This window comes from Embiotoca jacksoni, unplaced genomic scaffold, assembly GCF_022577435.1.
Source record: "Embiotoca jacksoni isolate LCO1_2020_lvr unplaced genomic scaffold, fEmbJac1.0.p SCAF_28, whole genome shotgun sequence".
NCBI lineage: Eukaryota > Metazoa > Chordata > Actinopteri > Embiotocidae > Embiotoca > Embiotoca jacksoni.
Window position 1 is genome coordinate 3,621,212 of NW_027185379.1, and position 25,648 is coordinate 3,646,859.

At 40.8% G+C, this 25,648-nt stretch overlaps 1 protein-coding gene across 1 annotated transcript in view; it reads right to left on the reverse strand.

Annotated features, from left to right (window-relative positions):
- Positions 1-426: 426 nt before the first annotated feature.
- frem2b (FRAS1 related extracellular matrix 2b) overlaps positions 427-25,648 on the reverse strand; it is a 51,296-nt gene continuing 26,074 nt past the window's right edge. Inside the window, exons 4-24 of the mRNA XM_069161345.1 lie at positions 25,064-25,294; positions 22,878-23,003; positions 22,071-22,322; positions 12,799-12,948; positions 11,686-11,895; positions 11,381-11,578; positions 11,119-11,283; positions 10,706-10,888; positions 10,481-10,611; positions 10,213-10,368; positions 9,668-9,971; positions 9,352-9,483; positions 8,824-9,155; positions 6,523-6,715; positions 6,294-6,398; positions 5,902-6,029; positions 5,659-5,793; positions 4,581-4,707; positions 3,830-4,017; positions 3,592-3,738; positions 427-2,777 (exon numbers count right to left, since the gene is read on the reverse strand). Of these exons, the coding sequence (XP_069017446.1) occupies positions 2,274-2,777; positions 3,592-3,738; positions 3,830-4,017; positions 4,581-4,707; positions 5,659-5,793; positions 5,902-6,029; positions 6,294-6,398; positions 6,523-6,715; positions 8,824-9,155; positions 9,352-9,483; positions 9,668-9,971; positions 10,213-10,368; positions 10,481-10,611; positions 10,706-10,888; positions 11,119-11,283; positions 11,381-11,578; positions 11,686-11,895; positions 12,799-12,948; positions 22,071-22,322; positions 22,878-23,003; positions 25,064-25,294 (4,097 nt within the window). The 3' untranslated portion in view covers positions 427-2,273. The remainder of the gene's footprint in view (positions 2,778-3,591; positions 3,739-3,829; positions 4,018-4,580; positions 4,708-5,658; positions 5,794-5,901; positions 6,030-6,293; positions 6,399-6,522; positions 6,716-8,823; positions 9,156-9,351; positions 9,484-9,667; positions 9,972-10,212; positions 10,369-10,480; positions 10,612-10,705; positions 10,889-11,118; positions 11,284-11,380; positions 11,579-11,685; positions 11,896-12,798; positions 12,949-22,070; positions 22,323-22,877; positions 23,004-25,063; positions 25,295-25,648) is intronic.

A 25,648-nucleotide genomic window follows, 5' to 3' on the forward strand; every position in this document is an offset into this window, starting at 1 on the left:
AGTTGTTGTGTATGTTTGTGACTGTCTGTTTTGCTTAAATTGCGCCGAAGGGAATTGGATATGTTTTTAGATAGGCTTATATTAAATCATACAAGTAGTTCCGACCCAGGAATCTGATTGGTCAACTTGACAGCATGACAGCACACCATGCTCGTAACTAGAAAATTGCACCAACAAAAAAGTTTTAATATTTTGAGAGCAACTTGCTCCCCAATATGAATACATTTTGATAACACATTTTATTTAGTTGGTAACTTGTATAATTGCAATATTACAGGAGTTGGTATGCGGTCAGGTACACCCTCTCCTGTAATATCGCTTAAGTAGTAACCTGTAGTAGTTAAGTATAACAGTATTTATGGCTTCGCACTGCTCTTCTAAAAAATTCTGCATCCCGTAAAGCCAATTAATTTACTACAGTTTTCTTGAAAAATTATTTATTTGCAGACCATTTTGTGCTTCTGGTCTATGTTACAAATACTTACAGCACATACAGTATGCATTTTTAACAATGACCATTCCCAAAACATCCAAATTATATATTTATATGTAATACATATGTATATACATACATGTATATATGTATATACATATATACATGTGCATAAAAAGCTCAGAATGCACTCGAAGCATTAGAGTGTACTAAAAGAAACACAGTACATTGATACAGTGACAAATCTAGATTAGCAAGCAAGTTGTGCACTAAAAAAACATACTTGGGGGAAAACATTTTATGAAGGTGTTATATCACAGGTTGCATAGAATTGTTTTCAATTTCAAAGTAAAATTGCAAATAAACCTGACGTTTATAAAGTGGTGATTATGAAGCTAATGTTTATGATAGGATATACAGCAGTACGAGGTAATCAGATTTTATGGCAATCCGGTGCCTGGATCTGAGAAAAAAACAATAAAAACACTGATAAACAAAAAGCCTATAGAATGCTTTGTGTGCACCATGTTTTAATGCAAGCACGGTGCACATAAACTGTTTATAAATACAGTATATTCATGTCACAATAACAAACATGGAATACAGTTTGAGAAATAAAGGTTCAGCTCAAAATTCAAAAGGTAGAAGAGAATGGTATATGATTTGTGCCAAAATGATAATGCATTGAAAAATAAATAAATATATTTAAAACTAATTAATCTAGGGGAGAATTTCTGACAATAAAGACGTCGATTAAGGGCAAAACATTTTGTTCCCTTTAAGTGAAATCCGAAACAGCATAATGAACACATAACCTTGTTGTGAGGGGGATGTTGAGTCACTGCTATCAGGAGTCAACATTTAGAAATTAAGCAGACCAGTTGTGCCAAGAGTGAAAGCAGTTTCTTTTACCCATTACTTTACCACACTACATTGCAGACCAGCTGTCTTAAAAGTCACTGCAATACTGGAGACTATTTTTACAGAAAAGTTTCACTTCTCTTACTTGATTTAGTGCCATGTGTCAATCATACGTTCTTACAGTGTTTCAACAACTAAATAACAGGGAAAATTTAACAAAAGTCAGCTACTGATGAATATTGTTTTTCATGGGATATACTATAAAATACAAACGGGTGGAAATACAGTAGATCAGACACATTTGTCACAATTCAAAACAGCATTTAGACTTTTTTTTAATCTTAAAATACAAAACTTAAATGCATGCAAAAAACGTGAGCACAAGAAAACAATATTCACCCATGTGATTTTTCATTTGAATGGTTACTTTGCTGATCACACAGGACAAACATTTTACACCATAAAACCTCAAAATCCTGTGACTTCTTAGGCACACACTGAATCTAAGGACAAATCATTCTCTATAAGAACAGACAGATTATCCCAGAATAAGCAAAACTGTGTCTTGGTGCAGCAAATCAAACACAACAACAACAACAACAACAACAACAACAGTATGCAAAATATCCTGCTTCTTGTACTCAGCAAAACACCAAATGCCCATCAAGTCAAGAGGCATCATCTGTAGCACCTTTGGAAATGTAATAATACATTTGTTTTTGGATCAAGTAGCATCACAAGCCAATCATGAAGTGAGTGCTGACAACTTGAAACAGCTCCTAACACTGTCCATGTCCATGTGAGCGTCCGGACCGCTCCCTAGCTGTGAAAGTGATGCAGTATTTCAAGTAGATTTCTGAACAGAACCAAAGCTCTTGTAGTTTGTGTTGCTTCACACACAATCTTCAATTTATATCTAAACGTGAGGCACTTGCAAAATAAAAATATCAACTAGATCTCTCAATCATCTGTCTGCGGGTTAGACTTCTGAGCTGTCACTGTTACTGAGGCCTCGAGTCATCATAGGCTCTGCGCTGCTGGAGTTCCTGGGTACTTCCTTCTTTTCTTGCTTGGACCGTACCAGTAACAACACCAAAATGATGAGGAGCACCGTGAGGAGCAGCCCAACGAAAATACCAATGAACAACACCAGTCTGTCATCACCCTCTCTCTGGTTGAGCTCACGGGGGATGTTCCCTTTGGTGAAGATCTCCCTCTCGGGGCTGGTCCTCCGTTGGCTGCCGCGGTCCAGCGCGATGTGCAGGATGTTGGTGCCACGGTTGTTACTCACGCCGATCTCCTCTGCTATGTCTGGCACATCGTTGGCTGATCTTCTGGGGCGATGGTGACTCTTTGGGAGCGTACTTGTGTGCTGAGTCATCACATGGTATTCCAGGCTTCTCTTCCCTATGCCGCGGTTGGCATTGTCCCGAGAACGGACAGTATAGATGGTGTGTATGTACCACTCTCTCCCTGCGGCCACCTGGAAAAAGCAACAAATACTATTTAAAAGTATATTTGTATATCTTTACGTCATTTTCATCATTTTGTTGATCCCTAGGAGTTGAGTAGAAAATAAAAGAAATCCACCATGAAAAGCATTTAACAAAAATACAGCTACTGTCCTTGTAACGCCCCCTTGTGGACTCCTTTCAACATTTGTTATGGTGTTCTTTATGTATTAGTGTTTACATGGTCAAACATAAACCACACAACCTCACCTCAAACATACAGTATGTCCCCTCACTCTACAATTGAGTATAACATCATAAAAGCTTTTAACTATTGGAACATACCTTTCCAGCCTGTAAATCTACTAATGTTGACTTTTTCCTCCTAACAGGTCATGTACCACCTACTGTCCAGAAGAAGCAGTCTGGATCAATTAATGGCACAGAGTGGGAGTCATACATATGATTGCGTTGCCAAAGGCAATATAAAGGCCAGCCCACTTGGTGACAAGGTTGTTCACTCAAAACGAAGTTCCCACGAGGACACAGAAAGTGTCTGCGAGGTGAATTGTTTTTTCCATTAACTTGTTAAGAGAAAAAGTAAAGTGTCGGAGGGGAAAAGACACATTTATGGACACTTCCTGTGACTTGTATAAAGCACAGTAGTTTCATCTGCGTGTACAGCAGGATGACATATTCTCACCGGTTCCATTAAAGTTAAGTGGCCAGACAAATCCCAGTACAAAATAATCTCTGGAATTTATAATGGACTGGTGAAATGTGAGAATGTGAAATATTTGAGGGTGTGCACTGAATCTGTTTATTGTACTTGACCTTTATACTGACCTGGAAGAGAGCTGTGGAATCCATCCTGAAACCATCTGCCCCAGGCTGTCTCACCAGAGCTAAAGCACCGGAGTCATCCACAGCCAGGAAGGCGTTGAAAGCCACATCGCCAAATGACCGAGCCTGCGTCTCTGGCTGGGCCTTATCCTGGAGTGAAAGAATGCTGAGGTTTGAATATACACAAAGTACATGAGACATAATACGAGATATCATTGTCATTATCATTGTTGTTCCTTACGATGATCTTGAATCTGTAGAGCAGTGATGGAGCATCAGCCAGACAGCCAAACTCAAAGTTGCTGGGGTTGTATTTAGGGACATATCCATCAGCTCCAGTACACAGGAACACTTTCTCTATGTTACAAATAAAAGAGTTTCCCAGGTTCTGCACTGGATCCACCATCACTCTGCCGTATACCGTATCCCCTGAGGAAAGAGATATCCAGTTTTTAATTACTGCAAAACACAAACTCAATGGTTTAATTAAAGGCTTCTAATATATCTATTTTTTTTATTATGCCCGCTGATTGAGTTCTCTGAAAAATTATATTTTGCTCAGCGACAGTATTCAGAACAAAAACTCTTAGTCTGGGTAACAACAACAGCTTTCTACACTCACTTGGACATCAGCTTCAAAGAATGTTCCAAAAACTTTCAAGAGCTTGTTGAACAAAATACAATTCAGGCTCTCACATCAATATCAGCTTGTTTAGGAAAAAAGACGTGAAAGTAGTCAAAATGAAAGCTTCATTTTGGTTTCCTTTTATGTTATTGAGTCAGGAAATAAATGAGAACAAATGAATGTAAATATTTGTCATATTGGGATTTCTTTTTGATCTGTAGAATGGAGAGAAATTCAAAGAGATGAGAAATGAAAAAAAAAACCCAAAAAAAACAGCTCTCTATTCAATTTCAACAAATATTGGAGCCTTTTTAAAAAAAAATATTTTTCAAAGGGTGGTCGCTTTATGACTATGTGACTATCTTACCCTGGGAGAAGGCAATGTCACTCTCCTGTCCGAAGCCCATGGAGCCGTCCGACAGCCAGAGCGTACGTTTGGAGAGTAAGATCATCTGTGTGTTTAGACTGAACTCAGCAGCCACTGGGTCGCTAACCTGGAAACACACAGGAGACAGAACAAGCACATTTAGAGACGAAGCCAATAAAAGATATCAGTATAGTATACTATCTTGCATTTGTAAATAGTTCCAATTCTCAAACCAATTATACTGTAGACAATCAGAGGAACTCTGTGCTGAAGTTCGAACCAGAAAATGTGAGAATTTGCTTGCTCTTTATTTTATATAATCGTTAGTGGTTCGTTAGTGGTTGGGGTTTTAAGTGCTAGACAAAATATAACATTTCGAGACATCTCTTTGGGTTTCGATTCATTTTTTTTTTCATTCATGAATTTGATCATCTTTACTTTTATCCACGATGGTGCTTTGACTTTTAGGTGATTGGATGTTGGCACTAGAACCAGAGGCTAAACACACTCTAGGTGCAGCTAAATGGACTAAAATGAGAACGATGATTATAGATTTGTTTCTTCATAAGTATTTGATCAGATGGAGGGAACATGGATGCCGTTTTCTCTGATGATAGAGATATAAAAGAATTGAGGGAACAGGAGCCAAGAGGCACGACTTGCAGGAAGCAATGAGTGAAGCAGTGAATGAATAATTCGGTGATCATTATTAAATAAGTAGTTTTTACTCCAAATATAACTTGTATCAACTTAATTGACATGTTGGTAAAAAAAATAATGGAGCTTTGCAGTTGTCCTGCATCGCTCTCACATTACACTACTTCAGATTTGCAACTCATCTCCCTCAACCTCCTTATGCATCATTCAACGTTGTTCTCTGTGTTCATTTATTCAAATGTTGTGAATCTCAGGCTCTTCCGGCTGGTTTGTGATCTCCAGGACTGTCTCTGTCATGCTTGCTCAGATGGATTTGATGCATCACTCGAGCAGAGTCACCGCCAAACACCAATGAGTGTCATTATGAAATAGATCTGACAAAACTGCCAGAAGTGCAATTTTCTATACGCGTTGAAATTACCTGCTGAAAGCGAATATCCAGATCGAAGGTGAGAGGCTCTCTGGGATTGCAGACAGCAGGGATGGTGTACTCCAGGCTGGGAGGGGATGTGCACGGGATCAGCTTCACTGTGTACATGCCAGAGTAGTCACGCACCTGAGAGTGGAAAACATGGTCCGAAATAATTAGATGTGTAAAAAATAAATAAATAAATTTAAAAAAATAAAATTAAACTGGTCTCTGGAAAACAAACTGCGTTCTCACAGCAAAATCAGAGATGAACGTCCACTGTTGGATGGGCTGGTTGTAGGTTGGCTCATTCCTCACAAGACTGAGGTTAAAGGTTAAACCAGGGTGGTCGGCACACATAACCATGGAGGTGATTGGTGAAGCTGATGGGAAAAAAAAACACATCAATTCAATTATTTGCACCTGAATAATCATCATGCTCTGATATTATAGTTAAAAAACAAACAGAAAACTAACTCATAATAAATCACAGATGAAAGCCACAAAGTTACAAACTGTGTTCACTTTCACTAAACAAAGAAACCTGAACATTTCAATTTCTATACAAAACATTATGACATGGTTTAATGCAGTATTACATATCACATCAAATTCATATGACATGTCTTCCATATGACGTACTGTACCTGGATGTGCGAACACAAACAGGCCTCTGAATCGAGCCTCTGTTCTGAAGTTAACTACTAGTTGTCCCTGCCCATTTATTCTCATGCTGGTTGGATAAAGGGCACCTGCAAGGAAGGTGAAAGATTGTTTAAATTGGGCTACTTCATTGATTTACATTCCCTCATTTGGTGAACCCGACACACATTCAAAAATAAAACTGTATATTGCAAATTACTGCTCAAATCTTGCCTTGTAGTTCAGCCTCCGGTGGGCTACCGATGCCGTCCCGCCATAAGATGGCAGTGTCGTACACAAATGTGAGCCTCATCTCCGACTGTAAATCAAAGTGCTGCCATCCCCCTGCTCCCACAGGTGAGTGGAAGACATATGACACATGTAACGGGACTCGAAGGGTCACGTAAGACTGGACCAGGTTCAGCACCTGCGGTTAAAACAAAACAATGACATGTCAGTGCAAAATGGAATTCAAACTTCTCAGATCAACCTATAAGATAGTCTTGTTACTGAGACATTAGTATGTAAACATGATGACATCCTGCAGTACACATATTATATCTAACAAACAAAATACACAACAATATTCTGCCATCATGGCTAATATATGTTCAATGCAGTCCATTGTTTTATTGGACTTCCAAACACATACATTAGAGAACATGAAGCACACTTTACTGGGAAATCATGCTTATAAAGTTTACTTTAAGCAGACTCATGTCCATTGCTTATATATGGCTGTAAGGTTTAATGTATTCCATTACAGATCAAATTCTGCATTTCTTAGTAATTTCACTGCAAATTAACTATGAACTAACCATGATGTGTGGTTGATTTTACTTCGCATCAAGTGGAATATCAAATACTTTAAGAAAAATATACACTACATGAATGCACTTCACCCCAACATTCTCTGTTTCGTCAAAGAGCTTTTGTAAAATAGGCAAAGAATGATCTAAGTGGTGAGAGTCCTGGGAGACAGCGCTCCCTGGTATCTGCACTTTCCTCTGACCTGTGAGAGGTACCTGCCTGCACTGGCTTTGTGTTCGTGTGGAGACGTGCCTGCGCCTCTGGGCGTTGAGAGCTCAGGCAAATGATTTGCAGAGTGGCCCTCTGACACAACATGCTGGGCCTTAATAGATTCCTGCCGTCCTGTTAAGCTGGACACTAAGCCCTGCACTGTGACATGACACTGGCCCCAGCCTTCACAGAGATGTCTCCGGTCCTGCCTGCCCACTTAGAGCAGCACTTGGGTCACAGGGCACCCCCCAAACAAAGGCTGTTCCTTTTTCCATTGAAAAACAGATCCTGAAACTGAACCTGCGAGGCCTCACTCTGTTCGTCTATAAACCTCTTTTGTTCTGTTCAATAAACATACAAGAGCTAAATTCATATCATTCTCTCCCACAATGGAAAGACAGCATTCATATTATTTGTACCTAATTCGTTTTCTCTTCTATAAATTATTACCTCCAATGAATGTGGTCACTAATCAGTGAAGAGGCAGTCGACGTGCCCACCATTTATTGAGTATTGTGTGGGTCCGTGTTGTGTTTATTGGTTTCTGACCTCGAGGTACTACAAGTGACAGGAGGTGAAGTTTATTTTACTGACATCATGCTGCTTACTTGTCAAGACAGGTTTATGACTGCTGCATTCACATTTACATCATGTAGCTACAGGCAACACAGTTCTCCTTGTTGACAGAGGCTGTTATCACCTAGGTGATGCCTTTGTTATTGAATAAACCTGGAGCTATGTAAAATGAGGAACTCCCATTATAATAGCAAACCAATATACACTCTTGCATACATAAGGAGCTAAACTGTTTTTGTCAGAGCTTTAGGGCCTGAATTAATAATCCGAAGTAGGGGGTGGTAGTGAAGGTTTTCGCCATGATGTGCCCTCTGCACTCTTCCAGGTCTTCTTCATCAACACTTCACCTTAATTAACAGAAAGTCAGCTTAGAGCAAGTTTGCAAGGTAAATTAAAATGTTAGAGGCTGTAAGGCATGTGCATCAGGGGGACAGAGAGGAATCTAACATCCCCTTCCTCTATCTCCACATATAACATCTGCTGCTGCAAGGAGCACACTTGCACAGGGCAAGAAAGACCAATTTTATTAAGCTGCTGGTTATTGACTTGCCGCTTTGACAAGACAAATAACTGGTCGTGCAAGACAAGTAACCGGTCCTAGAGGGAGCTGAAGGAAGCAAGGTGTTGGGTTAGACATTACTACAGAGTTTAATATGAGACTCCAGACAATCATTAATTACTTCTTTGCATGCTAGTATTTACTTCAGGATCATTCAAGAAAAACCTCGTAGGCAAGGAAGGTTTTAATATGACTGTAAATTATTAATTAGGTTTGAAAATGGGCTAGACTTGTTATAGGACAGACCAGTAACTGCTGAGTCCATATTCCTATCCTCAAGGGAGGCCAAAGCTTTATTGAACTGACTCGTTGCAGTTCATGTTTAGAAATGAAAAAAAGGGGTCAAAGGTGAGCGAAAGCTCAAAGGTAGGGCTGCTTACTTGTCCATCAGTCCCGATGGTGCCTCCGCAGTCACTGAGAAGCTCAGACATGTCATAGTAGCTGGTGAATTCCCATAAACACGCCTCCACATTGAGATTTCTGTAGAAGCGTAGAGCGCTGGATCCCCTGAGGGAAGTACTGTATTGGTAAGGTGCAGTCTCGCCGATCACTTCTGGGTTTTTGGTGTCTTCAGTAAGGAAGCCGTAGCGAGTCTTGACCTCAGCGTAGTCCAACAAATTGGAGCAGCGATGGTTACCAACACGGGTACCATCAGGGCTCAGCGTCAGCTCAAAGTTAGACAGGGGCCGGGTGGACACGACAGGCAACATACCTGCAGAGAGAGGAGACACAGGAGTGTTAGATCAGAAATTAAGGATTAACTAACTGAAGTACCTTCATACTGAAACAATTAGGTTGATAAGGGATGTATGGAACCAACATTTTTAAGTGCCTCTTAGCTTGAGAGGGGTTTTAAACCCACCAGAGGCCTGTTAGTGATAAACTAACATAAAATCTGCTATTTTTACCATCAATGTGAGGCATGGTGACAATTAGTTTGATGAGGTTGGGATGGTCCGTATCTTCTGCCCCACTGTACCGCAGCTTGGCCGAGAAGGGCTCGGCCCCCACTGTGCCTGCAACACGAGGCTGGCACATTCCTGCAACCACAACATACAGAAAGAAGCATGAAATGGTTTCAGTTTATATTTCTTAGTTTTCTGTCAGAGTAAAAAGAAAAACACTGTTGTGGGAGACTAAATGCAGCCAGCAGCTGGTTATTGTGCTGAACCACTTCCATGAGAGGAACTAAAAATTTGAAGTTAGGGAATGAGCTGAACTCACCCTCGTCTATGCTGATAGACACAATGGGGCTACTTAGTTCTAGACCTTCATCCCCGTTGGAGTTCACAGCCCTCGCCGCACACTGGACTCTGGAGCCAGCCTGGAAATAGACTGAGTCCAAGGTTATGAGTTTGGAGGAGGTGAAGAAGGTATCGAAGTCAACTTCCCTCATCGGGCTGGTGACGCCGTCGGGGCCGGTGGGGGCACTGACGAGCCAACGATAACGAGTCAGGGTGTTGTTGATGTTCTCGCTTACACAGATGGAGCCTGTTTTGTCATAGTCTGGGTACTTGGCGTTACAGGCCTGGAAAAGGGAAAAGAAAGTATGCATGTGAGTAAAATGCACTCAAAAAGCCAAAGATATTTCAGTGTACAACAGAGGGCTCCTCAAGAGAGCTGAAAATAAAGCAAAGTGTGCAAATGTGCTGAATACTACCTCATTAACAAATTTACCCGTTGAAAACTTGTGTGGCAAAAAGCTTTGTTAATCAATAGCAGAGTAATTGATTTAAAAAGTATGTGAACAAGTACTTGTTGGGACCTACAGAAACACAAATGACAGGGTATCCGGCCACAGGCAGAGCGTCACTGGTCCTGTCGATGTCATCGTATTGTAACAGAGAAACCACTCTGGGCACTGAGGGGAACGTGACGTCCGCCATGCTGTTGGTCTCCTCAATATAAATTATGGCTTTACTCATCTATTGATTGACAAAGAAGAGTAATGAAGGGGATGCTAAAGACAAACAAATTGCTGCTCGTAATGTGATAATAGACACATTAAATGTTATACTAATCTGGCTTAACCCTCACCTTCGTCTCCGCCACCATGTTCTCATCAGGCTTTAGGTGCACAGTGAATGCCTCCCTCATTTCTCTGACACCGTCATATAAAATCTCCACCTCCACATAGTGCTCTTTGTCCCCGTGTTTGAACACAATTTCTGTCGGGAAAAAGCAGAGACATTTGACAAATATTTGACAAAAATGCTCACTCTTTACTGGCCCTGACAAAAGGTGTCTGGCAGTGTTATTTACCCTCAGATATGGGATGGTAGTCCTCCCCTGAGGTGGCGGATCCATCTTTGGTGTGAATTCTGACAACAGAGACCTTGGAGGTGTCTCCAACGCGCAGCACTGGGATCTTCACCACAGACACTTGGCCCCTTTCCTTCGGCTCGTTCACACTGAATTTGGTCTCTCCAAAACTGATAATCGCCTCTGAGAAAGCATATTGCATTGTTTTAAATCTGCTAGCAAACTGCAGCATTACAGGATACCACATTTTACTGTCGTCGTGGGTACAACTTTCACAGTCTGTTGCCCCAGTGGTAATATAAAACACACTATGGTAGATATAATCCAACTTGAAAGGTGGTTTTGTCATTTGTAAATTATGTACATGGAGGCTTTGAAAGACAACACATAACAAGAGAACAAAGCATTCTTACTGTCTGCGTCATCTTTTATCTTGATGAGCGTTTCATTCTGCCCTCCAATAGAAGCTCCAAATGGAGATTCGCTCTTGGGGCTTCCCAGCACAAGACGAAGCTCTTCCTCTTCCTCATGTTCCGTGTCATCAACTAGCACCAGTAAACAAGGTTTTTCAACCTCTCCTGTAAGAAAAAAAGCAATATGTAAATCTGATACTGAGTGAGCACATGTGTGTAAATTATTATGCAAAGGCAGGTGTGCTCGGTCTTATTACACCACCTGGTAAGAAGGTGATGATGGAAGCATCTGTGTTGGGCCTCTCATTAAAATCCATCATGACCTGGGCTGTTCCCTGCCTGCTGTAACAGCGTACTGTGGACTTGTAGCTGATATCACCGCTACGGTACACAGTGGCTGAGATCTGCCCGGAGTTCTCATTGCCCACGTACACAGCATCGCGGAACTGCACCTTTGGCACTAGAGAGACATAATTAAATCCATTATAGTCAGAAATGTAGCATAACACAATCATGAATCACTAATCATTTGAATACATTTATATTATAACCAAGATTTCTGCTCACAGTCGGAAACGGAGTCATTGATGAGGATGACAGTCTTGCCGGGCTCCCCGAGGATCCCACTCATGGGCATCCGTAGCACCAGCTCGAACCTCTCTGGCCCTTCCAGCACCGGCTGACCCAGATCATCCAGGATGATCACACGAAACGTCTGCATGGTGACCCCCGGAGCAAAGTCCAGATTCCGGCTGATCCCCACGTAATCCGCCCCAGCTGCCCCCACCACACAACAATATAAGTCAGACATGTTTCAAAGAGTTCAGTGTTTATGGTGGATATGGCACAAATGGACTACGGTACTTGGTCTTATTTTGACAGCAGATCCCATGTCACTTCATAATTCATTTGTGAAAATGAGGCACGAAGCGAGATGAAAGGATACGGCCTACATGCTGACAAAATGACTGTTTCTATCTCACGGTCAATAGCCGTGAACAGCTGAAATTTGCGTGATTAAAGCAGCGCTGCAAGAAACTGGACATGTCCCCGAGCGCTGACAGGTTATTCATTTGCCATTCTTTGAAGAGTCCAGGTATTGCGGGCTCAGCCTTGGCCCACAGGCTTTCTTTATGTACTTCTGACCCAGTTATGTGTGTTAAGTGTGGGCTTGCATTTTTACCATGTTGCATGCATATGATTAGATGCTAGTTATTTTTGCACATAAAACGCAGGCAGGAGCACAGATGTTCAGACGCTGTGTGAAGGGGGTAAAAACCGCCTGGAGGCGAGAGATAATAACAGCTGTGGGAAAGACTTGAGGAGATAGCAACCGGTCTTAAAGTCCAAAGCGCTTGCTAAATTGCAGAACAATCAGAATGTATTCCTGAAGCTCCGTCCTCACTCACACTACTATTATCTTCATAAACAATGTGTAGATCCAGTGCCTGAAGACAAGTGTCCACCAGTGGACTCTCCCCCCTCAACCTACAGCAATGTTTACATTCCCCAGGTGATCCACTCAACATATCCAGAGTTAAAATCTCCTTGCACTGTTGAGCTTGGAAAAACAAAGACTGACAGGGTGACGACTTAAGTCTATTGTTTCCTGTGGTTTACATTTATCTAAGCACAAACTAGCTAAATCTGTCGGAAAAGGCACCTATCTGGGACACGTACCCTGAGCTGAGATGGGATCTGTCTTTCTGGAGCGCACCGTGACGCTTCCTCCTTTGGAAAGATCAGTCCCTGTCCTCCACACCTGCACCTCCACGACGCCGTCGCTCTCATCCACATGGTAGTCTGTGTTGCCAAAGTAGAAGACAGGATCTAGGAACAACAAGAGAGGAAGGAGTGAAATAGATGAAGAGATGCGCACAGGAGGATGTAGTCCATAATAATCTTTCATCTGTTTCACAGCAGGATATTTCCTGATGTAATTGCTGCGTTGAATCTTTAATGCTAGCATGCTCGATAAGATTATCTCTGATTATAGGAGAATTGAGAGAACATTTCTATTGAATCAGCAGCAGGTAGTAAACACTATAATTGTCGACCTTTATTTGTACTTTGTAACTTCCTGGCATGTTTTAGGGGTATTTCTGGAGCCGCAACAAGTATTAAAAGACAAAAAGAAACCTGGAGGCAAAACTGAGTTTCCTAGTTTTGGTCTTGATGAGGCTGGTGGTGGAGCTGACTTTGATAGTGATGGGTTTGAGAGGCAGACAGGAGGCCTGACAGGAGGTCTGGGGGATGTAAAGATCGATATGCCAGCCCAGGCCTGCCTCACTGCAATTAGTATTTCTATGAGCTGAGATTCCACTGCAGCCAAAATCATCCAATGGTTTTCTGTTTAACCCATTAAGAGCCAGTTTTCTCTCAATGATGTCAAACATGTCATGCTGCATGTGAAATGACTGCTGTAGGGGATGCACCTTAGTGTATGTGTCCTTGGGGGAGGTGGGTGGGGGGTAAAGTGAGCTACTGTGACACCAATAGAACCCTTTTCATGAATATAAACTGAGGTGGGTCAGTCGATTACAACAAATCTAAAGCTGAGCCACCAAAAACTGAAACCAATCTAATCTAATTAATTGATTGAATATATATTGTTTGTATCAAAATAGGAATAAGCCACAGCTGAGCAGGAAAAATCTTGTGCCTTTGAAAGCAGCTGAGACCAAATAATGAATAAATTAAATGAATGGCGATGGCTATGGGCAGAGTTGTGGTTTCCATGACAATGAAACACTGCACCTACAAAATTATACTTAGCTGTTTCTCATCTCACAGCATGCGGTAAACTAAAGAATATAGATCTGAGATGCACGGAATAAAAATGAATCTACATCGTCGGGCATGGTGATTATGTTATGTAGGGAAACCAAAATGCCACAGCAGGAAAAAAAAAGAGACAGAGATTAATCGTCAGTCAACAGTGCCGGCAGGCACAATTACTGATCAGAAAAAAAGAGTGTTTATAGTTTTACACTATATAATTGTTCTTCCAAGTAATGACTCATAATTTGATGCAGTTTGCTTTGGCAGTAGTAGCAAGAAAAGACAAGTTCTGAAATGTAAAAAGCCTTTTAAGCAAAACCTTGGGGTGTGCGATTCTCAAAGGAACCGTCTGTGTGGTTGAAATAATGTTACTCCTGAGTGCAAGGAAAGGGCAGAAAACTTTTATGCTTTAATCTGTGCTGAGAGCTTGGCTAGGACAATGAATGCCGCATCAAGAGGCTTGCAGCTGCCAGAATTTCTACCCTAAGAGAAACCAAACAAAGATGGTTTTGGCTGCCTGCACTGGGTCCCCAACTGGAGGAGTAATCAGATCTACTAGCCTCAGGTTGGTAGCCAGGAACTCAGGCCCTGTTGTACTAGTCCAGTAATCAGATAAGGTTTGTGCAGCAGACAAACAGTGATCTTCAAAGAGCTATGGCCCATTAGCTGAAAGGTAAACCGCTGGCTTTTGGGCTCCATCAGCGGAGCAGCAGCCTCCTACACTACAAAACACATCGAAGGATACAAGAGTATAAGAGGAGATGATCCAGATTTATACCTACACTTATGTAAAATTAGGGAAGCTGAATAAATGATCATTTAATGTGTAAAAAAAAAAAAATTAAAAAAAATTAACAGATTTATGAGATGAGATTTTGTATTCATTGACTTTTATTAAAGTATTTTCAAAATACACTATCAGCTTTGTTTTATCAACATCTTTTTAAACTTTTTTATATTTACAAATTGAGTGAAATGTAAATATTTGATCTTTTGATGGTTGTTTGAAATGATAACACAATGCAAATATTGATTTAAAAAACAAACGTGTGGTTTCCTTCTTTGGAAATTGAAAATACAAAACACAAGAATAGGGGCATGTTATACATAGTCATTGTGCTGGTCCCTTTATTGTGTTATGTGCTGGAGGTACAACGCCAAACAAAGGAAATATCTTTACTGTTGCATATGAGTGAACATTAAAAAAAAGAGTATGCATAAGAAGAGATGCAGAGATCCCTAAGGGGACTGTTACACTCCCACTGACTGCTTGATTTCGGCTTGAACTTTGCATGACATTCCCACAGTGCTAAGTGGCTTCGCTAATGGTGAGAATCAGTTGAGCCCTGGCAAATGCTCCTTTGCTGGATATATTTATCTCCAGCAGAAAAAGCATACAAAAGAGCCTCCATATTCAATACAGAAAACTCAACGACTTTCACAACGCCTGCAAAAAAACTTTCAAAACATTTTCAAAGCAGGTTCTAGAGTGAGCGTCTTAAGAGTGTCGATTTAAGTCAGCACCTTTCTGCTTAAGTGCCGGGTACATCTGTTTATATGAGAAGGAATGGAAATCCAGGTGAGTCATAATGACAGGGTTCGTGAGTTCCCCCTGGATTCATCCCCATGTAGAATACAATGCTCACTGGACCTGCCCACCTTTAAAGCAGCTCCTAATCATACGTTCAGAGCAAAATTTACAGGAAAGTGACACAAGGCTATAAATACACCAGTCCAGTCCTGCTGTACAAGCATTCTCATGTCTTTAAGTCCCAACCACCAAAAATGTTTCCCCGGATGCAGAGTCAATATCAAACAGCAATTACCTCTGCAAGAAAGGACAAGTTTCTCCAAAGCCATCGCAGGTAAAAGCCAGAGTGGAAACTGTAAGGATGTGGCCGTTTACGTGCAGATGGTGTGCCGCTGGGAAAATAGCAGGTATTCTATGGACTGCAGCTGTTCAAGCCACTATAAAACTTTATAGTCTTCGCTGCTAAAAGATTGACTTCTATGCAAAAAACAACAACATTATAATAATTAATGTCCCTGGTGTAAATTTTTATATTTAAGTAGTTCACCAATAAACTTGGCAAAAACAGTGTTTTTAACAGATTGTACTACAAAGCAGCACATGTGCAGAATGTCTCTGTTTGTGCATTAGTGTGTGTGTGTGGAGAGGGGTGGGGTGGGGCGGGGGAATGGAAAGGAAACAAAAATAAAGTGTGAAAGGTTATTAGGCTGTGTGTTTAGATCTCTTTATTAGCCATATTAAAAAAGCCTCCGGTACACATTCGCACACACCAGCCAATTACCGCACTGCCTTTTAAGTTTTTTTTGACCTCGTCAGTTCAAACGTTTTTTTTTTTTTTGCTGTCATTTAAATTCAGTTTTTTCAGTCCTGTTGTTGTTGTTTTTCCGCTTCTTTTATCTTTTTTAACAGATTGCTGCTCTCTGTTGATTTTAAGGTGGATTTTGTTATTGTTGTTTTCTGCCCTCTACGGTTTAGTTGTTTCTGTGGAGTCCATGGCAAAGTTAAAATTGTTCTCTTACATTCACTGTGCATTGTGCATGGTATTCTTATGCAGGAATGCCCCTGTATCATGTAATTTGATTCTGTGGCATATCTGTGCATATTGTTAAAGAAACATTCAATGAATTCAGTAGCACAAAGTGAACCTGAGTGTTTAGAGCCCCTCTGGATCTGCAGCTGGCTTTATTTAATTGACAGGAGACACCAATTATTTGAACCTAAATTTGCAGAATTGCGTTTGCAGATTGTGAACATGCAACAGACAACCTCAACGGCATTGTAAATGGTTTCTCAATTAAAATTCCCCAAAATATTAGCAATGACAGATTTCTTTCCATTATAACGGCCCCTAATCTTATGACTGTGGATTAACACAAGGTATAAGGCCCACAACATGCATGTAAAGTAAAAAATGATATGTATGAAAAACTTCACTAATTGTACTCAATTTAAGCCATTACAAATCATTTTTTACCAAATGACTGTGCTGTATAGACTGAAATATGTAAAATTGTCAAAGTCCAGAGACCACCCAGTGGGATTTTCTACAGGTTTAATTATACTTTCTATGCTTCCCTAAATAGCAGGAATATCAATTTCTCAATCAATCAATGTCAATTCCTCTACCGTGTAAGAGTCTAGTGGTTTTCATTTCAGGCAAAGCTTATCTTCATTACTCCTTCTCTGTGGGAGAAGATGTGCTAATTAGTGAAATTCATGTTTTGGTTGGGAAGAAAACAGGCCCCCTCCTCAATACCACAGCTCCTCAAAACTGGTTATTAGTGCATTAAACTTCAACTTTTTTTGATGCAAAAGCTACAGACGTTTTAGAATCCCATAAACTGTCAGATTAACATCAGACTCTTGGCAGACGGTACAAACTCCACCTCTACTGCACTTATGTGGCTTCTTGCACATGCTTGTTCCTTCGTAGGTGGCCGGGATTGTGTTTGCACGAAACACACAGTACATACATTAGTGCCCTGCTTCTGTTTTCATTATGATACTCTGGTTTGTTGGCTTGGAAAGAAGACATCTTGCTATAATGCATTTTTTGGAATATATCATAATTGTGCATTTCTTTTAACTATTTCAGCCCACAACCCGGTATAGCTGCTAAAAGCCCTCCTCTGGAGGTCCAGCAGATACCTTTCACAGGCTGGGACAGGTGTTTGGCCAGGCCTCGGCTCCCCCATGTTCAACACCTACTTCACAACTATTTCTACATGAAGGATGACCAGGAAGGATGTGATGCCCCCATTGGCCTCATTTCCATATATACTGGGGTGAAGTTCAAAAAGCAACCTGGATTATAAACCTGAGTTTAATACCAAACTAGACAGCTGTTCTGAAAGTGGGATTGAGTCTCCTGCTGCCTCTCTTATCTTTCAGACAGAAGATTGGTCTTTTTCTGTTTGCCTCAGAGCTATTTACCATTTACTTCACCATCAATGCTCCAGCCATTTTATCATTACCTCCTTCAGGGAAATACGAAGAGTTGACACCACCTTATTTCTCCCTGTTTTTCACTTTCCATTTATTCGACGGATGACGGCAACATTTATCACCTAATCCCAAAATTATACTTTGGGGATCTTGTACCACCAACTTTACACTTACTGTGCGTGTGTGTGTGTGTGTGTGTGTGTGTGTGTGTGTGTGTGTGTGTGTGTGTGTGTGTGTGTGAGGGGGGTGGAGCCAAGGCATTGAGGTCATGACTGCCTACTGGAACCTTACGTATAAACACACCCTGTCACTGACCGATAAACACCGCAAACAAACTAAGTCTGCTCGGGCTGCGTCCTAGCGTTGCATGCCGTTTCTCCAGTAAGCTTATGTTTAGCTGTAAGCCCAGTGTTGAAGGAAGTCATCCCTGGTTCAGGCATGGGTCGGACACAAAGACAACACACTCCAGCAGTGGAGTTTTTCCAGAGAGCCGAGAATCTTTTTAGATCTCTTTCTTTTGTTTTGCCGAGTAGCATAATTGTGAGCCAAGACAGATCCATCCTGAGGTGGACAGAGAAGCATGTACAGATAACCAGATGAGTGCCCGCACACACACACACACACACACACACACACACACACACACACACACACACACACACACACACACACACACACACACACACACACACACACACACACACACACACACGTGATATGTACAGTAACTTTCCTGCCAACAACAAACAACAGCTGCTTTTCACATAAACCTCTGGCTGTGTGACATAGAGATGGATAGTGATTCTGGCAGCCTGTCATCGTCTCACCTTTTATCCTGATTTTAAACGTTTTGGACAATCTGTTGGGGAGGTTTCCCATTGTTCCACATGCAGGTTTTTATACATAAAAGTCACCTCCTGAACTAGAACCATTTCTGTTATGTTAGAGCTCGGTCCCTTTACGACATATTCAATATAATTTCTATGATGTTTGCTCTAATTCATGAGCAGCTTTTTGTTTTTTTCACTTAAATTCTTTGAGCCTCCAAAGCCATAGGCAGGTTTCATTTCCTCGCGAGGATATTTATTTAGTTTTCAGCAAAATATTTAGTTGATAGGGTAATTATATTTTATCTTGTATATATGTCCAATCCCCTCCTTCACGTGATCTATTTTAAACAATCCGCTTGGCGTATACATAAGGTAGTCAGTGAGCACTTCAGTTGTTTCTCAGAGCAAAAGCGACCTCGGCAGTAAACATGTCCTCCACAAGACTACACTCACGCAAGCTCCTAAAAAGGAACAAAAACAAGTCTCAATCAAACTTATTTCATCTATTTAAACCATAAAAACCTCTTTGGGTTAGACAAAAAAGCCTAACTTTACCCTGTGTGTGTGTGTGTGTGTGTGTGTGTGTGTGTGTGTGTGTGTGTGTGTGTGTGTGTGTGTGTGTGTGTGTGTGTGTGTGTGCGTGTACAGTCAGCCAATCTGATGTCAGATACGGGTGTCGTTATAATAAGGAACCAACCTGTCGTAGTAGAGTATAGCTTCAGGCATTGTTTCTTTCCATGTCAAACTATAAGGCTTGACAACAGCAGGAATCAGAATTTGAGAATAACAAAAACGGCACACACATTATGTTTTCTCAAAAGGGGGCTGTGTTGTGTATTCCTTACAATTATGATGTATAGGGGCACCCTTGTGAGTTTGGTGCTTTCTGACAAACAATATGCATAAGAAGTCTTTGATTGTCACTCAACCACGCTGAAAAAGCTAGAGGCAAAGAAAACAACTGCAGATAAGGCAGGAATAAACCTGAGTACAGGCTGTTAATGCTGGTTGTCAGTCTGAGTCGAGGTAATCCTGTGACGCACTGAGTCTGCTTTTCTCCTGTTGCTGTGTGATAATACACTGAGGACCTCTAATATCGGCAACAGCATGCTGCTCAAATATGCAGTGATAACATTTCTCAGTATATTTTATAAATAAATTGTGTTTTTGAGCTACAAAATGAATTACTCAGGCAAGTGATTGTTTATAACACCTGAGATAAGTACTGGCTGACTCTATGAAACAAGGGCAAACAAAAAATAATTTGTCTTCCACAATTGCATGAAAATGAACATGCTATTTATCAAATACAGGAAACTGTGCTCCATTAGAAGACTAGTTTCTTCAACCATTAATTCTTTGCCTTTGTTCGCCTAAGTCCTTATCTTTTACTAACTTATACTTCCTAATATCCAAATGCTTTACTTTTCAACCAGCCTGACTCTCAAAGTCAGAGTCAGACAGTAAGAGATTTATCAATACCGTCTCCAATCAATGAGCTCTCTGGCAGTCGTAAAGACATACATTACTTGCGCTGTCATAGAGTCAGACCATGACAATGTAATTTAATAGCTGCAGTGTTAAAGTAGTTCTTTGTGAAGCAAGCTGAATGCCGGGAAGACTAACTGTTGTAAAAACCTGTCTCAGCTGCTGTTCCGGCGGTCAATACACAGAGGCAGTAAGTCAAAAGACCCTCAGCTCACTCTGAGGTTACACCAGAGACTGCGAGAGACTGAAAACTTTCCAACCTCATAACTTTCTCAATACTCAAGCAGGTCAAACAAATACAGTTGAAATGTATCTGCCTCGGGTCCAATGTGGTCTGGCTCCGCCTGAAGCCTGCTCACACATTCATTTTTCTTCACTCTGATGATTGTCTGGAAACCTTGTTCGTATTAATGTTTGCTCAGACGCTCTGAATGGCTGACCAATCAGTGACCAGTGAGTGTGCAATGGCATTCAAGTCAAGCATTTTTTTTCTAAAAGTAGTTGCGGCCATGGTGGAGATTCAGTGAATATGGTGATCGATACCGATTGGTTAAATGCTACTTGTTTCTAAATTAACCCGAGGTCTGCGCCCAGTGGGATGCAGGACTGGAAACGATGCCCCGTGGAGCATCAGCAGACCTATTTTTCATGCAAAGGCTAGATTTAATCAGACTTGAAAATTGCTGATTAATATTTGTGTTTTGAGATCCTTCTCATATTTATCCAGACATGTACAGTGGTTGTGGTTGCAGGTTGCGTATGTCATACATAAGTAGACTATTGGCCTTGGTAGAGGTCTGCTCTCTGCGAGTGCCCTTCTAGTTTCAGACGCTGTCATGCTGAAGGCAACAGTGCAAACTGACCAAAAATAGCATGTTTTTGGTTGGACAGCGAGCAGCATCAACACTACATTATGCATAGAACATTTAGAGAATTTAAGCAGCAGGAACAGTTCTGGGAAATGGTGTCTCCTTATGTTGACTAATTTGAGAAGTTTAAATAGTTAAAATACATTTCAAAAGAAGCCATTTAGTGATATGCAGTAAAAAGTAGTCATACCCAGTTGTCATTATTTTTCTGACTACTTAAACCAAACAATCACATAACAGAATGCAGAATTGAATGCTGCGCCATAACTTCAACTGGCTTCGATTTAGATTTGAGGGGAAAAAAAAGACAGTTGTGCAACCATGCTGCGTTTTTCAGCTCCAGTGTTGCCTTCCTGCGATCATAGAGTCTTGACTTCACAGCAGTGCTTCTGGAGATCGTCAGAGCGATAGAAAAATTAGAAAAGGCCTTCAGGTGTTGGGGAACAAAGAGGCGTCAGGAAGATATGGGAGACTATCGGCCCTCCGGGCTGAGCCTGCAGATAAGAGATAAAGGCTTTGCCTCCAGGTAGGGGGATCGCACACTCAAATGCTTTTTCTCCAAGACGTTGGCAGACAAGCAAAAACACACACAGACAAAAATTCCAACAGGCTTTTCACATCCACACCAACATGTTTGCTGTCTATACACCCACCTGCCGACCTGTTTGAACGTCTCTCTCTCTGGATCAATTCATGGAGCAAAATATTGCATTTACAAAACTTTTCCAAAACAATTTGTTTTGCTTCTGCCAAAGTGCTTATCTGTGGCCCATGTAAAATAAGAGACTACAAAAACAGCGAAACCTCAAGTCAGATCAAAGCCCCTCTAAGAGACAAACCCACGCTGCCTGTTCTTGAGGCGTTAATCAGAAGTGAAAAACCTTTCAAATTGAAAGAAAAATGCACCCAAAAAAATGCATCTAAAAGCCTCAAAATGATGCAGTAAACAAAGCCTTCTACCATGTATTGACCAGCATACACTGTATACACTGTATAATGTCATCTTACCGTCATCCATATCTGGAATGATTGTGATTTTGGCTGTGGGGAACTCCAAGCCCAGGCGGCCTCCCATGGGCATGCTGAGGGTTACGTTGAAGCTTTCCTCCTCTTCATACAGGGAGTCATCAATGATCACAACCCGGCAGGATTTCTCCATCTCACCCCTGTCGAAGCGCAGGATGCTGTGGTGGTCCTCACGCCTGGAGATGTAATCAGAGTAGGACAGCACTGTGGTGGGGACGGTGCCTGTGGCAGAAACTGAAGAGAAAACAGAATCACAGGAAAGTTAATGATCCAAACTATCCCACAAAACTTTTCTTCAGATAAAAATCAATACTTTAATATAGTTTCCTTTATCTTTAAAATCTCTTTTTTCATGAACAATGAAAGCTCTCTGCTTTCACGGGAAAGAGTAATTGAAGCAATCAAGACTATATTTACTCCCAATTTCTTTTCCTCAGTTACAGAGAAATTTAGATGCAAGATTGATCTTTATCAAGTCAAATCACTGATGAAAGGCAGACAAGCTTACGGGCTTCCTTTTTTCAGCTTGCGCCTACGTTTGATGAGCAGGAATGAAATTCTTTCAAACATTGAACAGACATACATAAAAAGCACAAAAGTCATTAGGGCTCCAGATTTATTATCAACTTGGCAACCTTGATCAGCTGCTGTACAGATGCTCAGCCGCAGTCCAGATCGAATTCCATAGAAGAGAGGTATTCAAGCTGAGTAACATTTGATCCAGCTGAGGTGGAGGGCAGCACTTAAGAAACTACACACTTTACTATGTCAACACAGTTGTTGTGTTACCTTGCTGGGTGTAGCATAGGACCATGAGCTCCTCACTGACATCTCCACTCCTGCGTACGGGGATAAGCAGCTCGCCAATGTCCTCCTCTATGTTGTACACAGCTGAGGGTATGAACACTGTTGACTCTATATGTGGGGGAAAATGTACATATCAGATTATTCATCTTACATAATGTGTTAATAAGATTAGCATTTAATGTCAATAAAACCATTAAATCATATTTGACTTCTGGTCTGAGGAAATTGCTTGTGCATGAAATTGAACGTGATGTGAATTGAAGTGAATTGAACTTTTATTGGAGATGAAGACAAGAGAAAAATGTCAGGATATCAAATCGCATTTCATTTTATGAAAAACCTCTAACTGACAGTTTTGCCCTCATTAAAGCTCCGATGACGATGTTCCATCGTTTTATTATAGCCCACCATCTACTTATTTTTTTTATAATAAATATCCTATCTATAATTAGTTTACACAGCATAACACAAACAAACAGATGTTTATTGACCGAGGAAGTGATGTGGAAGAATTGTAAGATAATGCTGTTCAGGAGAGAATTTTAATTAAAAAAAACAGTGTGAACTTCTAGCTCACACACGAAAAAGTCTATTTTTACTTGACCGAATCAATTGACGGGAATTTTAAAAGGTGTGTGAACACTGTTTCAAAGCAGATATTTTTTTCTCCGCACATGTTTTACTAGCAGCTTTCCATCTCTTTGTATTCTTCTCTCAGCTATGCATGAAATTCAGAGAGATAATGAGCTTGTAACATTTCAGCCTTGAGACCCGCAGAGTTAAACAGAGGTTTTGTATTCTTCTCATAGAGCATCGGGGTCGGACGCATAACTGGAGGGTTGTTAAGTCAACAAAACTGGACACTTCCTTTCTCATCCCAATGCAAACAGTGGCATTGGATGATGTGGCTACTTTTTGCTTGTTGTTTCCAGTCTGAGGTATTCTGGTCTTTTAATAATTTACTTTTTGCACATTCATTATGGCTGCCCCTGGGCTATCCATTTTTCTGCTTTCAGTGAAAAATAAGATGAAATACATTTGTATAAGCCTTTCGAGTTTATTTGACCTTGTGAGGCCAAGATAAATTTAAACTTTAAAACTATAAACAGCAAAATGATACGATAGTAGACATGTCTGTAGGAAGACAATGTCTGTTTGAGGAATTTTGCAGATACATATCTGCCGTTTGTTGTATTTTTTTGACTGCTCTGCAGAGACTGCTGTTTTGTGAAACAAGGTTCACCTAAACATGTTAATTAGCACACATTGTTGACAGCAAAGTCTGCTTTCCCCCCCCAGTGGGGCCCTGTGGGAGGAGGAGAGGCATTATCCATATTTATATCACACAGTTCTCCATCTCAGGTCTCTTATAGTCAAGCTGCAGTTTTTTTTTTTCCCAGAAACTGTTCATCTGTTCTTGTAGCGCTTCCTCCATATTTACATTATCATCATTTTACATGCAAGGCAGGTCAGTGTGGCTTCTGTATATTAAATCCTTCTGACCTTGTTAAGAGATACTAAAAGAGATATTTCGTTTTTTCGCACCATGTAGCCATCTTCATAATCAAGTTGGGTTCAAGATCAAATTAATTCATGTCAGTGTTCTTGTAAATGAATGCTATATTTAAACTACTGTGTGTTCTGATGCCCTGAGGAAAAATATTTTCCGGATCAAGGGATGTGGGTGGAAGGATTCCTAAATGGAGCAACCTGCTGCATCTTTGGACACTTAAACAGTTTAAATGACTTTTTTGAATTTTTTTTTTTTGCCTACAAATTCCTTATCTTTCTTTGTTTTCATCAGTTTTAAATGCTCTAACCTGCAGATAAATGTTCGGTACAATCATATGTTCCTGGCAGTGAATGTTGGTAACTAGTTTGTCGTGAGTGTGTTGTGTAACTGAGGCTGGTCCCTTCATTCAGAATATAACTGACGTCTTTGTCTCTTCTTCAATAAGTCTTTCTGTAGTTGAGTATGAGTTAGTCTTTGCTGTAAAAACGTGGGATTGCTAAAAAAATGTTCAATCAAACTCCATTGTAGCACGACTTGTAAAACCTGAATGTGCTGCTAGTTACACTAAAGCTTGGCACAATCCCCATGTTAAACAGGACAATGAAGTACATTTTCATTTAAATATTGAATCCCTGGGAGTGAAATCATTTCTGACCATCATCAGGGTCCAGAATCTCCACGGTAGCAACCTCCGGGAATTCAAGGGCTGCCATCACAGGCTCCGACAAAACGATCTGGAATGTCTCCGACACTTCGTACTCGCTATCTGACAGGATCCGAACCTTCCAGGTGGCCGTGGTCTGGCCGGGGTTGAACTGCACCTGTTTCTGGGACTTCCCCCGGAAATCTTTGTCTTTTTGTGCAGTGCCATCTTTTGTTCCAATACCTTAGGAAGGACATGAAAAAAGGCATCAGTTATTAGATAACGTGCAAAAATATCACAGCACCGCCAACCTTTACAACCACTTTTCATATTACTATACTTTTTTTGAATATATAATTGTATAATTATGAATATTTATACAGTTATTGTCAATTAAGATGTTTTTGTCTCCTATTAAAACCAGGAAAATGTCACATGCCAGTTGATCTATCTCAACAATATCTGTTCAGCCTCTGGAGTCAGTTTCCAATCTCCCGTGTTTAAAAACATCATGGTAGAACAACCATGTATCCCTCATGTCAGCCTGGTCTCAACAGAAGGTGTGGGTGGCTGGCTTGCACTGTCTGACCTTCAGCA